The 15126-nt window shown below is 39.7% G+C and overlaps 1 protein-coding gene and 1 long non-coding RNA gene across 3 annotated transcripts in view; both read right to left on the bottom strand.

Moving 5' to 3' along the window:
* Positions 1-7688: 7688 nt before the first annotated feature.
* Positions 7689-11758, bottom strand: LOC141762000 (uncharacterized). The gene is made up of 2 exons (XR_012592690.1): positions 8727-11758; positions 7689-8695 (listed from the first exon to the last, which is right to left on the bottom strand). It is a non-coding gene; the product is annotated as an uncharacterized LOC141762000 (long non-coding RNA).
* A 79-nt stretch (positions 11759-11837) lies between these two features.
* Positions 11838-15126, bottom strand: part of syn3 (synapsin III) — a 109706-nt gene continuing 106417 nt past the window's right edge. Inside the window, exons 12-14 of one of the 2 annotated variants that reach the window (XM_074626174.1) lie at positions 15096-15114; positions 14839-14995; positions 11838-14110 (exon numbers count right to left, since the gene is read on the bottom strand). In XM_074626174.1, coding sequence (XP_074482275.1) covers positions 13987-14110; positions 14839-14995; positions 15096-15114 — 300 coding nt within the window. In that variant the 3' untranslated portion in view covers positions 11838-13986. The remainder of the gene's footprint in view (positions 14111-14838; positions 14996-15095; positions 15115-15126) is intronic. The other variant, XM_074626175.1, reaches the window with a different exon arrangement.

The raw sequence follows: 15126 nt of genomic DNA, 5'->3' as shown, positions 1-15126 counted from the left end.
TTCACTGCCAGTTTGAATTGCCCGAAGCACATTTAAATAATTGTCCTTGAACTGTGGTTTAAAAGCTATTATCTGACTGCCAGTCTTTTGCAGCATTGTGCTCAGCTAGAGGAAAATATTCTGCAAAACACTCTTGTAAAGCATGCAACTCTCTCTCTCTCTGGTGATGCAACTACAGTAAAAATATCTCTGGAGGGACACAAGCGTCTCTAGAGCGAAAACAATTCCCATATCCTTGCAGAGACTGATATCCCCATACATCCTGTTTAGATATGCAACCAGGGGGAAAATTAGTGATGTCGGCAGACTCACGTAAATAACCATGGGAGAGCAAGTTGACTGACAGACTGAGATAAAAAAAACACAGCAGAAGATAATTTACAGTCGACAAACATCACTCCTAGAAAGTCAATAACAGTGATGTTCACATGTGCTGTATCTTTATGAACTTACTCGGTAGCCTCTTGATGAAATCTTCCATTATAAGGCAGAGCAGGAGGGAAAACAGAGAGGAAAGCTTCATAGCAGAGGAAATGAAAGGCCTACAGAGAGAGGGGGAAACGTTCCCTCTGTAAACAGGCCGACTCTTCCGAGGCTCTTCTCTCCTCTTCAGCCCCGATCTCTTACAAACAGCACATACTTCTTCACTGAGTGGAGCTGCAGATACACTGACAAGCTGTTTAGGTTGAACTTGGGAGAGTTTATTTCAAAAGCGCTATGCAGAACATCCGCTTTAGAGGAGGAAAAACATCATCGCCTCAAGTTCATCATTTATGGAGAGTGTGTAAGCATTTCATCAACTTCAGACTGTCACAATAAGTGTCATATTTACGATGAAGAATACTTTTTTGTTAAACTTTTATAGTGGCAATTATCATAGTGAAACAATTTATATATTATACAGTACTTTTTACTGTCATAACTATTTATCTAGACAAAATGAAAACACTTTTTTATCCCATAATTTTTCTTCTTCCCCATATTTCTGTCTTTAAAACAAATCTAGCACACAATCGAATAGACAACTGAAATTAAATTTGAGTCCTTTCTCATTTTTACATTACCACCGTAATTCACCGACACGCTTGTGAAACTGCGGTAACGTGAGCCACAGTCTTGGAAAGGGAGGAGTGAGCTGAGGGCTACTCAGGTGGTTGCAATCTGCAATCACACCACTTGATGCCACCAAATCCTTCACACTGCACCTTTAACGAGCCCATGACTTATCTTATACTAGTAGTTTTGTAAAATCATTGAATGATGGCTTCAATGGACTTACCCACCAACATGAATACATACTGCTATGGGATTTATATAAAGTGGTGTATGTATGGTACAGCATACAAACCGTGTATGGTTTGAAATGTCAAATACTCCAGTATTTCAAGCCATTCGTATTTATAGTCAGAGAAGCAGCAGCTTGGAAAATCTCCTCTGAAATCTACAGGCAGAGTGCTGCAGAAAAAAAATGTTCCCCTTTACCCACGGTGGCATCTGTCCATGTTGATCATTTAGGATTTATCTGCCGACGTTTTGAAATATCTATCTTTGAGATTTCTGCTGGCGACCAAGTACTATGGAAGACACCGTCACGATAAAAACTGCAGACAGCGAGGTCGGTGGATTATCATCACTAACCTAGACACTGTTTCCATAAAGACATGATTTTTTTTTTTTTTTTTAAAGGTGCAGTGTGTAGGATTTGGCGTCATCTAGCGGTGAGGTTGCAGATTGCAACCAACTAAAACTTCTCCCATTTGCCAAGCGTGTAGGAGAACTACGGTGGCCGACAAGAAAACGCGAATGTCAACAATTCGTATTTTCAGGTGATTATACACTAAAGAAAACATACTTATTAAATTCCATTTCTGCCAATAGATCCCTCACTGTTCCTTTAATGTAATTTTTAAATTCTTTAGACACCACAAATAAATTTTAATCGCCCTCCATTATGTGCAAAAGTTTCTCTACCACTGCAAATAAATCCAAATTTATATATGACGGTTAGAGAGGCATATAATTTAGTAATGTAGTTCACCATCTCTCTATGTGTACATAAACATGACGGCAGTAGAAATACGACGAAACTGAGGAATCCAAAGTAGAGGATTTCCACCTCTCCGTTTCTCTCTCCACCCTGTGCTCTATGAAGCATTGCAGTTGCCATGACAACCAAGGCCTTTCCTTGTTTCAGAGATACTCACTATGGTGACCAAGGCGTTGTTGTACATTCTGCAGGTCTGAGAGGGGGAATAAGACGATTTCTCTCTCTCTCACACACACACACACACACACACACACACACACACACACACACACACACACACTCACGCTGAGTGTGCTAATACAGGTACATCCATAGAGACCTACCCACCCACACATTATGTGCACACGCATCGTGGTTAAATGATGAATGATGAAACCTCTGATGCATGCTGGGACCTTCAGGGTCTGATATATAAATTGAGCTGGATAAAATAGCTTGAAGGTTAAATATAGATGTGCCACTCTGCCCTTAAAAAAACCAATGCTGCCTTTCCTGAGGGCTGTATAGTTATACACTTATATCTGCAGCTCAGCTTTCCTAAGAAAATATGATTCATAGTCATCAGGGGAACTACGACGTTGTAAAATAACTGTTTCATAGAATGGAAAAGTCAGTCTGGTTTCAACTCCTGCAACACTGCTCTTGCTCAGCATCACAATATATTTATCATACTTACGTTATGGTCACTTCATCAATCGTATTTCTGAAACTCCTGTCGTACTACACTACCCTAAATGAAATTGTTTTCGACCCTCAGGCAGCAGCCTTGTCCATACAGCTGCATCACAACAGTGCCGGTGTCTCACAGTGAAGTACAACCTTGAGTGTGTTATTGTGTTTAATACAATATGTAATTTTTCTTTTTATTCATTTATTCGGTGTTTCACTTCGAAAAAAATTGTTTTTCCTTGTTGCTAAGCAACATCCTGTTGCATCCTTCCTGTTCACATTTACCTCAACGTTCAACTTGTTGAATATACGATGCCTTCAAATGAAACTTGTTAGCTCGTGTTTACAACACTTGTGCAGTTGTACACAATATGCGTGGCGTTCAAGTGTTTAAGTAGTGGAGAACACCGCTGCTAAGCAACGGCGATATTAACGTTACTGTCGGCGTCTAGAAGCCACAGAGGCTAACAATTTAGCAAGCTAGCAAGCGGGTAACACAATGCAGGGAATGCAAAGGCATAATGCTGTAGGGAATATCAACATTTTCCTCAGACCTATTGTACAATTACGAAAAAAAGCAATATACGACTAAATTTACAATATTATTATGCACCGAAAAATTAACTTCCATGGCCTACGCCATTTCTGACAACGTCAACAAACACGTCACAACTCGGAGCTCTCAGAAAGTTTCCAGTTAACAAGATTGTGAATACGACATGAGGGGGGCGTTCATATGGACTCTTCTCATGAACACGGTAAACACGACCCCCATCTGAAGGCACCATAAAGCTGCATTCATGCATATTTGGTCCCCGGCGGACAGAAGATCAACCCTGATCAACTATAACGTCGCCTAATCCTGTGTTCACACTATGAGCGACAAAAGCAACAAAAGGTCCAAGCGTGGCGAGCTACATGGTCGCCGAGTCGCCGTTGAAGTGTTGCTGAAGAGCTCGTTAACGTAGTTATGTCATTAAATAGCTATGGGAACTAGTGAACATCATTTAACAGCCAGCTCAAAATGGGCTTTTCGGCCGCAAAAACTGAGCGTTTCAGACGGATGGTGAATACAGGTATATTCAGACAGACAGGATGAGAAAAACAATGTGTTTTTTGAACATTAAAGCATGTAAACATGTTCTAGTCTAACCCCAAAATACGTAGTATATGTAAGTATGAAACAGGAAATGAGCATGATATGTCCCCTTTAATAACTCTCTGGAAAGAATACTACTAAGACTTTATATTAGTGAGTACCATAAAACTGTATAACAGAGTCACATAAAGTCTGTAGTGTAAAGGTAAACAGTGGGACTATGCTGATACAATAAAATGTCTGTTGAATCCATCAACCTGTTTCCTGGTAAGATAAATCACGGCTGGATCCCAGACAGATTGGTGTTACAGATGGCTATAAAAGTCGGCCCACCCACTAGATCCCCAGGTCCTCTAGCTGCCTCTTAGTAGTTCTTAGACTGTGGTCTAAGACCCATGGCGAGGCCCGGAACGTCCTGCTGGAGGACCTGAGGGGAGCAGAGAGTGGATATCTTTAAAGGGGACTTACTATGCTCTTGTGCTTTTTCCCTCTCCTTTAGTGTGTTATATAGTCTATTGTGCATGTAAAAGGTCTGCAAAGTTACAAAGCCCAAAGTCCATGGCAAAGGGAGTTACTCCCCCCCCACAGAAACACTGCTCCTGAACTGCCTGAAAAACCTTGCTTGAAGTCCCGCCTTTTTTTCTGTAACAAGGTGATGTCACCAAGTAACACATTTGCCTAGCGGCTAGTTTGGCATGCCTTCAAACAGGTAAGGGATAATGTGCAGCGAGCCAGACATTGTTGTGAAATAAACCCTGACAGGGAGATGGGGCACGACACGTGTGCGGTGGACCCCAACGTGAAGCGGGTTTCAGAACCGTGTCCATAGCAACGGTCTGCTATAAAGAAATAACAGACAAGGTAGAACGCTGTGATTTACAGATCAGAATTGAGTATTCAACAAAGCTATGTAATAAAGCTAGTTAGAGCGGAGCTAGAGCGGAGTTTGTTTCGATAGACCAATCACAGCAGTGGGCCCGCTGACCAATCAGAGCAGACTGGGCTTTTCGGGAAGGCGGGGTTTCAGAAAAAGCGTAAAAAGTGGTGCTGCAGCACAGCCGGCGTGAACATAAAGTTTTTTGAACATTAAAGCATGTACGAACCTGAAAATGTACACAATAGGTCCTCTTTAAAATAAACCTTTTTAGCCTGGCTTTTATCTAGCTACAAATTGTATTATATTACACTTTATTTTACTCAGTTTTTATTCATTTAAATATCTTTTTTTTTTTTTAAGCTATGCTCTGTAGTCTCTTTTTATGTTCAGCACTTGTATGACTTCTACTATATAATTTAAGCTTGATTGATTGATCAAACAGCAATGACTTCCTTTCCTTTGAATCTAAATGTGTGCAGATAAGTTGTTGCTGAAAACTTCATTAATAGGAGAGAATCATGTGCACAGTTAGGAGGCAGAAAGAAGATGGATATGAGGAAGGATGGGGGGTTTTGTTTGGGAGGACAACGCCCCCTTCTGGTCATTCACTATAGGAGATTGTAACAGCCCTCTCTACTTGTGATTTCTACCCAAAACACAACTTCAAGGTGGGACGTGAAGAATAAAGCCACTAAATTCAGATGATTATTTCCTTGCATACAGTATAAAACAGTGTTGTGGAGATGGACTATCTGTCTAGATGGTGTGTTTACAGGCTGTTGCCGTGGCTGCAGGCAGGCAGGGACCTGCGGCAGATGAGAGATTTGACATTCCACCTTAAGAATGCACGAAATCGCGCTGGCAGCAGATTACCATCGGGCTGCCAGTGGCCTGGTATGCAACACGTGTCTCAGATTGAGAGACAAAATGTGAAGCTCAGGACAAAACTGTGAGCAAGTTTAAGGATGCCACAGAGGGTCAAGGGTCAACAGGAGGAGAGCTGAATCCCCTCTTAAGGATAATTGAAATCGACTGTGTGAGGTGAATTATTAATGATGTTGTAAGGTATAGTATGTGATCTGTATCTTTTATCTCTACATCATCTGCTGTTGAATGTAGTCAAGGTGGTCTGCAGTCTGAACATACTGTACCCTACAGTCATGTGGTGTTTTTAATCTTAACAAAACACTTTTATTAAACTTGTCACCACTTTATTTTCTCAGTGAGATGTATTGGAGAGCAGCTGGAGGAGCAACAAATGGTATCATAATGAAGCAAACATGAAAGAGAAGCTCTTGTTTACAGTTAAAACCACTTTACTGCAGATTAACGGTGAAGTTCTACAAGATTTATGCATTTATTATTTATTACGGGAGGTTTTTGGCTTTGGAGATGTGCAGATGCTTACCATATTAGAAGCCTATTGGGGAGTATTTGCAAGCTGATTTAAAAGGTGCTTTGTATTTATCATATTATATTGTAAACTTAAAGCTGCACCAATTGATATTTGTATGGTAACAATGGATCAAATTACTGTGTGTAATGTAATAGATGTTGTGCATAGTGAAAAACTCACTGCAAATTATCACCCAAAAATTATCACAAAAGTTACCGTCAGCTGTTTTAGCATCTTTCAGCTCATTGTTTTGGTTTTATGGATTTACCAATAACGATGTTGACACAAAAAAAATGATCTCCATGAATACAATTCCAAACTTCAAAATTAGTTTTTCCTTAAAGTGGTGTAAACTATTTTGGAAATAACTGGAGGCAATATAAATGTTCCCAATCTCGCATTTAGCACCTTTAAATACAATTTTATAATATTCTGTTATAAAACATTGTAAACTTAAAGCTGCACCAATCAATATTTGATGGATCAAATGACTGTGTAATGTGATAGGTGTTGCCCATAGTGACAAACCCTCAGCGAATTTTTACCTGACTGCAGTTCCCGTCGGCTCTGTGGAGCGTTTTAGCATCTTTCAGCTTGTTGTTTTGGTTTTACGGCCTGCAACTTCACTGTTTTGGTTCAGTCTCACTGCTCCCATTGACCTTGTTTCCAGCAGCAGGCAGCTGTTCAGAAAAAAACCTGCACAGTAACAAACAGCAGACAGAAAAAGTTAGAAAAAAAGTTATCTAAAGAGCCTGATATTTCCCTCCGGAGCTGGTGGAGACCAAACCAAAGCTACAAGGAGAGGAAATATTGGACTCACATTTGGCAGGTGCAATGAACGCTAATGTTACTCCAAATCTGCTGGATGTGTAAATTAGCAATTGTTTGCTAACAAGTTAGCATATCAGCTTATACGGTGATAATACTGTATTTGAATGTTGTGTTTTAGCTTGTTACCACTGCCCTGAAATGGCCCAAAAAAATAAATAAAAACAACAAACAAATTCAAAAACTCAATCAATTCAGGTTTAAAAATAATTTACCAATAACGATATTTAAAGATATTGATCATTACAGTTCCAAACCTCATGAATTGTTTTCCCTTAAAGGCGGTGTAAACGATTTTGGACATAACTGTGAATATTTTCAGACACATTCAGATATGAAGTAGTCTCAGAAATATCTGCGTGATGATGCCATTGTATGAAAAGTAATAACGTGTGCGCGTGCAGTGACTTATTCACGACTGAATGTGTTTCATATTACCTCGGTAACATTAGTGCCTAATTCATTTGAGAGCTTGACGTGAAGCGGGCGGCAGATGAAAGGAAGCGTCCGAGTCCAGCAGGTTTCCCTCTCTGCGGCCTCGTGTTGCCAGTCAGTTTTTAACACCCCGAGCTCCATGCCAAGAGGAATAAAATATGGTAGAAATCCAAGATGAAGGGATTTTGAGATTATCACCACATATTCTAAAAGTTGCGTGTTTTAAAAGTGGAGTTGAGAGCCAGGACTTCTGCTACAGTGACCATACATGGGAGGAAAACACTGAAATCCTCTCAGCTCTGCAGGATGACTGACAGGAACTGGAATGCACCACAGGTATAATAAAAGTTGTTACCTTTAATAACAGAAATCTTGCTTTTCAGACAAAAGAACAAAAATACAGAAAACTAAATCATCTTAATACTAATAAATTACAGGAACACATGAGATGCATCACACGTCTCACAAATAAGCAGCCAGACATTAAAGATCACGTAACGACCGGATTTACACACCTGAGGCACACAAGAGGGGTTGGTTTTCATGCCACATTTACACCAATATACAGAACGTTAATACACTTAAAATACCATACAATACCACCCACCATTCAGCAGAGAGGAAGGGACACAGTGGACTGAAATATCGGCAAATAAACCCGTGCAATGACATTATATCTCTCATTTACAAAGTGTTTTTTTTCCTTGCAGTATTAGCTGTACTTAATGGCTGCATATTCAACTCAGTGTTCGGCTATCGGTTCAACACACATAGAGTTGAGCCTGTGACTCAACCGTGTCATGTCTGAAAGAAAAAGGAAATGTTAAACATAGTAGAGTATTGCCTTTTCTCCAAATTAAAGGTCATGTTTCACTGACATAAAAGAAAAGATGGGGTGAAGTGACGCAACTCTATCTCAGAACATGGACGCAGCATCTGTGACATCAACAACAGGTCTTTAAAGATACGTTTCGAAGGAAGTAGTTGGAGCTGTCAGTCAAGTAAAAGACCTTAAAAGATATCTCTGTTTAAGCTTTATTATCTTCTCGATGGGAGAATTCCTTTCAGACGTGTTCCTCTCTTGCCCGCTACATGCTGGCACAAAAAAAGGTAAGAAATAAAAGTGGGTACCAGAGCCGGATAAACCTGCTGGGGGGCGCAAATGAGCTGTGGGCCCCAATTGGCCCCCTCTCTGGGTATGTATGCTTAAGGTAGAGCGCACAATGCAGGCTACAAATGCTATCTTTGTTACATAAACTTTATCTGGCCTTAAAGGTCAATGTGTAGGCTTTGGCGGCATCTAGTGGTGTGGTTGCAGATTGCAACCAATTTATTACCCCTACGCTCACTCCTCCCTTTCCAAGACTGCGGTCACGTGAGCCACAGAGTGCGTTGTAACGCCGTTCGCCTTGCTATGAGGCCATCCTTACCATAATAACACTACTTTAGGAGCAACGGGAGTGAGACGGCGGCTGGCGGTACCACGGTTTTGCACTCTGTGGCTCACGTTAAAGCAGTTTCACAAGCGTGTCGGAGAACTACGGTGGCCTTCAGGTGACGTAAAAACAATAAAGTTTCTCTCTAGAGCCAGTGTTTGGTTTGTCCTTTCTGGGCTATTGTAGAAACATGACGGAGCAACTTGGCAGACTCTGTGAAGAGGACCCGCTCCCTATTTAGATATGAAGGACTCATTCTAAGATAACGAAAACACAACGATTCTTAGTTTCAGGTGTTTATACACTAATGAAAACATGATTGTGAATATTATATTCAATTGCTTCATCCTGTATGGATCTATTCAAACCTGTTATTGAAAAAGAGTTTCAACTGTCGCAAATTTGCGTCACCGCTGGTATGAATAGTTTTGACGCGAAATATTCACAGGCCAGTATTTTGCATTTTGGTGTCATTTCTTGGTCATGCACCCAGACCCAGTGTGAAGGGCTTTTAGTATAGAGTATATCTGGGGAGTGATTGAGTGACTGAGTAGCTCTTAGCAACTCGGATGTTGCAGGAAATCTATCATCCTCGCCAGGTTGATGTCACAGACACTACATTGTTATTTTTCTACAGTCCATGAATCAAACTAAATCCCTTCCGGCTGACGGGGCGATTTCTAATCCCCTTTCTTTGCACTGACATGGATTTCTCATTTCACAAAATCTTTTTCCAGCACTACCACGCTATAGTCAGTTTCTGCAGAGCACTGCTGAACTTGAGGTAGTCAACTTTGCAGCTCAGTTGGAATCGAGTCAAATCAAAAGGTTTGTTAAGATATAACAAGATGAATGAGAGACTTTATCTGGCACTAAATGAAAATAAAATAAAGCAAATCTACACTGGTGAGAAACTAAAGAGTGACATCAAAGTTTATCTTTCATCCTGACAGAAGTACTAGTAGCACATCGGTAAACTGCGCGGTATGATTTCTCTTGATTTGAAATCAAAAATCAAAAACAGTTTCAGCTTCCTAATGTCTTTAAAGTGAACGGACACAGTGATTTAAACTAATATATCAGTTCATCAGTGACGTCGCAGCCATTATTGCGTGGCGTATAAGGGATAGTAAATCCTCGTGGTTTGGTTATGGCTTATCACACTGCAGTATTACATACTAAGTGGTAGGTATCTTTACAATAAAGACAAAACAATATGATTTTACAAGCGGTCTCACAATGAAATGCTAATTTGGTCCATTTTGACACAGTGCCAAAGGTGATGAAACGCTTGCAACAAGTGCTCAATAACAAGACACTTAGAGATAAAGCTGACTGCAGATCAGTAGTTTGCTTTTACAAACAATCACTCGGAGAGAACGGTTGGAGCAAGCTTTAGAATCACAGCGTTGGAAAAGGAAAATATCACTAGGACAGACTGTCCTGATGTCGGAGCGTCAGCAGGATATTTGATCATTCACTGAACCCCTCCCCTGAACAGCATTTGCCCAATCACAGCTTAGCAACCGTAACCAGGCACAGCAGGCTTGCCAAGCTTTGGATTTACGTGTTTGGAGCGTCGGGTCCTTTTTTTAAATCGCTTTTCTTGGCTCAAGGAAAGCAGACATTGATAGCAAGGGTGGAAACTCGGCCTGGATGCTACATAAAGTGAAGGCTAACATTAGCGGCTCTACTCTTATTAGATTTCGGGAAGACATCCCAGCCAACATTACCCAAGATAGCGTTATGTTTGGTTCTTAAAAGTCTGTACTCTTGTAACAGTAAAAAGCTTTAGCCTCAGTTTTTTAGCACAATATCATGTATGTATCCATCGAGTGCATATTTAAGACACATTTACAGCATTCCTGTTTTAAACTGTTGGATACATTAAGAAGTCAGGTGGAGACAGCGTTTTTCAACCAACTCATGGAGCTAATGTGACAGTGGTCATTTTAGCCAAGACACGTCATTTCAATAAAAACTTTTTTTCTACTAACTGTTTCAAAGATATAAAAAAAAGAAAAAAAAGAAGGTAAAACTGTCACCATTATCATTATAAACAGCGTGGTTGTGTCCGAAATTCCATACTAACATGCTACTTAGTACGCTAAAATAGTAGACCTATGTAAGATTTCATAAGACAGTATGTAACCAATAGTATTACATACTATTTCCGCTGCAATATCCCACAATGCAATGCAGTAGTAACGACAAAAGTTCATTATAAACGAAGGTGCACGGCTCAGTAACGTCAATAACTACTAGGCGTTATTGATTATTTGACATTCTGATTCTCACAAATCATCGTTTGGTCACATGAGGTTGTTACGGGTTACGGGACGAAGCCCATATTTACCGTGCAGGAACAGGAAGCTCGACAGGCAGCAACATTAACTAAGGGGGCGGGGCTTAACAAACGGTCCGTTAGCGAGCCTAACAACTGTGATTCTGTGGCTCCACCCACATATGATAAATGCAACCAATCAGATTGTTTTCCCTCCAGAGCAACTGCTTTGTAGAAGTGAAACTACGATCCCCATCATTGCTTTGTTGTTGGTAATGAGCACTGTAGTGTGAATTCTGTCAAGCTAGCACACGTTGAGCTTTTTATTTAGCTCAATGAACAAACAATGTTTTTCATTTCATTTTCCTGTTTGTGCCAGTTGAGACTGGCTATGGCAAAGCACCAAATAAAAACTTGGTAAAAATAAATAAATAAGAGCTTCTCTTAAAGCGACAAGCTTCATAGTTTAAAATTAAAATGGTGTATTATCAACAGAATTATTGCAAGAATGGGCAGTTCTGTTGTTGTGGTATTATTATCAATCATAACGGCAAATTTACAACTTTACACATACACACACTCACACTATAACTTTTATACAACTTCATGCATTTGAAGAAAATGTACCTTAAAACTGGGAACATTATTGTTATTATTATTATCAATGTGAAAAGATATGCAAATATCCTATTTTATTTCTGTTTGGGGTACTACAGTACAAGACAGCTTGATCAATTCCTGCCAAAAGAACAATTTACACATTATTAGATTGTGATTGTGCTCTGCATGGAAAGCCAAATATACCGTCGGTCTCTTTCTGTGAGATCGGTCAAACAAAGTGTTGATGCACCAAGGAACTATTTTGGAAACCTTGCTAACAATTTATTTTACGGGCTTCCTAATTATTTATATATAAATTATTATTTAATTTTTTCCAATTTAGTGCTAATTATAAGGAAAATAGAGACAGTCATCAGCTGTACACTTTCAAATAATTCCCCAAAAAATAGTAGCTTAAACTTCTTTCACCAAAATGTTAGCATACAATTAGGTTTCCATCAAATAAATAAATATTTACATAGATTAAATTGGATCTTTGTCCATTTTTTTTGTCATTAAATTTGAATGACAATTGTTGCACATCCCGTCTTTAGAGCAGTTAAAGGAAATTCCTCTGGAAGTCAATAGCCGCTTATACTGTAAATGGTAACATTTCCTGGTTTTGGATACCTATGCCACAAATAAACATCGTCTATTAAATAAAGCGTTGCCATTGTTTTTGCTGTCTTTATAGAATAGTTGAGATCATGAGCTTGTGTTGGTTTTCTGTTAGAAAATTGGACTCAATTGGACTGTACGTACGTTCACTTTACATTTACATGCAGTTCCAAAGCAGGATGGAAGAGGATGTGTCTGCTTCGGCTGCTACCACTGCAGATGTTGCATACACACCAATTGACCCAAAAAACAACAAAAAAAAAGATGATAAATTATCATTGGTTGTACAGAATAAAGGAGAAGAAAGATAGAAGATGCGACGTTGCACAACCAAATCTTTTTCCGTCGAAATTTAAGCACATTACAAAATATTATGTCCTCACTGTTCGCCTTTTTAAACACACACAGCGGTAGTAGTTATGATACAAATCCCCCACAGAAAAATACACCGTAGTGCTTCTCACAAAGCACGCAACATTAAGAAAAAAAGAAGAACTGCGGGGGGAAGATCTGGGCTGTGATGGAAGACGATGGCTGTAAGCCAGTACAGCGTTTGCACCTTGTGAAATCACAAGCTCAAAGGTTGTTTCGCTGTGTGTGTGTGACTCAGTGCAGAGGGGGGTTATTTTATTAAAAAGCACTTTGGTAATGTTAGGTAGAGGAGTCACTACGTTAAGCCAATATGTGTCTACAGCACGTGGACGTCTGAGAAAATGTGGCTGGCTGGCAAAGATGCTCAAAATCGCTGGTGAACCGTGAGGATTCAGTACATTTCTCATGAGTTGACTGGAACAGTTTCGGATAAGAATATTGCCGTAGACTTCTGCAAAACAGTTTGGAAGCTGTGAGTCAATTAAAGTAATTAAAATAAATTTCATAAATAAATTTGTATATATAAACGAGTAAGACACGACCCAATAATGATACAGTTTCACTGGTTGGACAAACAGAATGCAGAATAACGACTACATACCAAGCATTGTGAGCTAGATCATGATTATTTACTATAATTATTTACCACTAGAAAGGCCAAGCTGCCGTCAGCTGACTGCTGATCTTTAATTCTACGGGGCATTCGTGTGTTTTTATTGATGCTTTTCAACTCTGTTTCAACTTTAAACACACCAAAGATGTCTGAAAATGTCCTCTCACATGATCACTGCAGTGCTGTTCTATAAAAACACAAAGCATTATGGGTACAAAGAGGAGAAAGACTGACACGATAACAGCTGGACTGATGCTCATATGGACCTATTTCTGTATCTGTTCTTAACTGGCATGAACAGCAGATAGGAAACAGACATAATCATTAATCTGAGTAAAAGTAGTAGTAATTTGAATGGGATCTGGTTTGATTCTGCGTCTGCACTAATATCCATCTCTTTGAAATCTCCTGCAAGGAAGACAAATAAGCAAATATGTCAGCTTTTAAAGTTTGACATCTTCAGTTAACACCTTCATCTGAGAACCCCCCAAAAAGAATCGATTGGCCTTTCTAGTGATAGATTAATCATTGATCTGAGGACAGCGGGTTGCACCGGGTGTTAAACTTCACAAACAGTGAGAAGGAAAGAGAGGAAACAGGAAGCTGAGGCTCTGAGGAGGAGGAGGAGGAGGGAGACTCCAGAACAGATTAACCAGTCAGGGTTTTTCAAACTTGACAACTGACAGTAAGAGGAAGCTTCTGGAGGAGGCCGTTAGTCGGAGAAGAGGCTGGCAAAGGACTGTCGGAGGCTGCGGATGGTCTCAGCTTTGGCCTCGTCGTCGGTCAAGCTTCCTCGTAACGTCTCTGTGAAGGTGTTGGTCAGCGACTGGGATTTGCTGCGCAGTAAAGAGAGGTGACAGAAGTAAACATTTAATACTTGAAATAGTCAATTTTCAAATAATTATTTGGCACATTAAAAGGTCTTATTGATAACATTGTTATGTAGAAAAATAAAAGTATGGCTTTGTCTATTGTTGTTTTTGTTTTTTTATGTCTGTTTTTTAAATTATTATTTAGTTTTTTATTATTATTATTATTATTATTATAAATTCATTGTTATTATTATTTTATTTGTATTATTATTATTATTATTATTATTATTATTATTATTATTATTATTATCTTATTATACTTGATTTTGTTTGTTTGTTTCCTTAACAAAAAAAGTTGAAAAATGTTTTCCTGTACTTTTGTATACAACATGTTTTTTTTTTTTAAATGTGAAAACTAATAAACAAAGTGGAAAAAAATATGTTTTTTGGCGGGTCCAAAATTAACGTTTTGTTATCTCTGTGGAAAATATCTTAAGTTTGGTTCCCACTTCTAACAAGGCTTGTGAGCCAACAGTATAACGACGTTGGTATCACGTGGTATCTATCAAAAAACTGGCTGAGATTGACGGTAAGTGCCCGGCAACGACTTGTTGTGAAGTGAATGCAATGGAACTTTGGAGGGAGAATATGACATCTAGTGGCTGAATGTTTTAAATAGCACCTTTAATGTTATACTGACGGTATCATGGATCATATTGACGTGCTATAAGTGGCCTCAGTGTGGAACGTACTTTAGCTGTGGTGACTGCTTCTGAGCTCCAGGCCCGGAGGTGGCGGGGATGGGTCCGGGCTGGAAGGCTTGGCTGGGTGAGGTGGTGGCTGATCGGGCTCGCTGAGGTGAGCCCTGGGCCGACTGAGATGGAGAGGCGGAAGCAGAGCGGTGTCCCCCTGCAGCAGGTACACACAAATGACATGTAGATGAATTGTTCTACTCTACCATAACACTGCTGTAGCCGGTAATAAACAACAACCAAAAAGAGTCTCCTACCTCGTCTGGGCTGTGTGGTCTGTGGATGAAG

This window comes from Sebastes fasciatus, chromosome 23 (assembly GCF_043250625.1).
Source record: "Sebastes fasciatus isolate fSebFas1 chromosome 23, fSebFas1.pri, whole genome shotgun sequence".
NCBI lineage: Eukaryota > Metazoa > Chordata > Actinopteri > Perciformes > Sebastidae > Sebastes > Sebastes fasciatus.
Note: the sequence above shows the minus strand (reverse complement) of the source record. Positions and strands in the feature narration are given on the sequence as shown.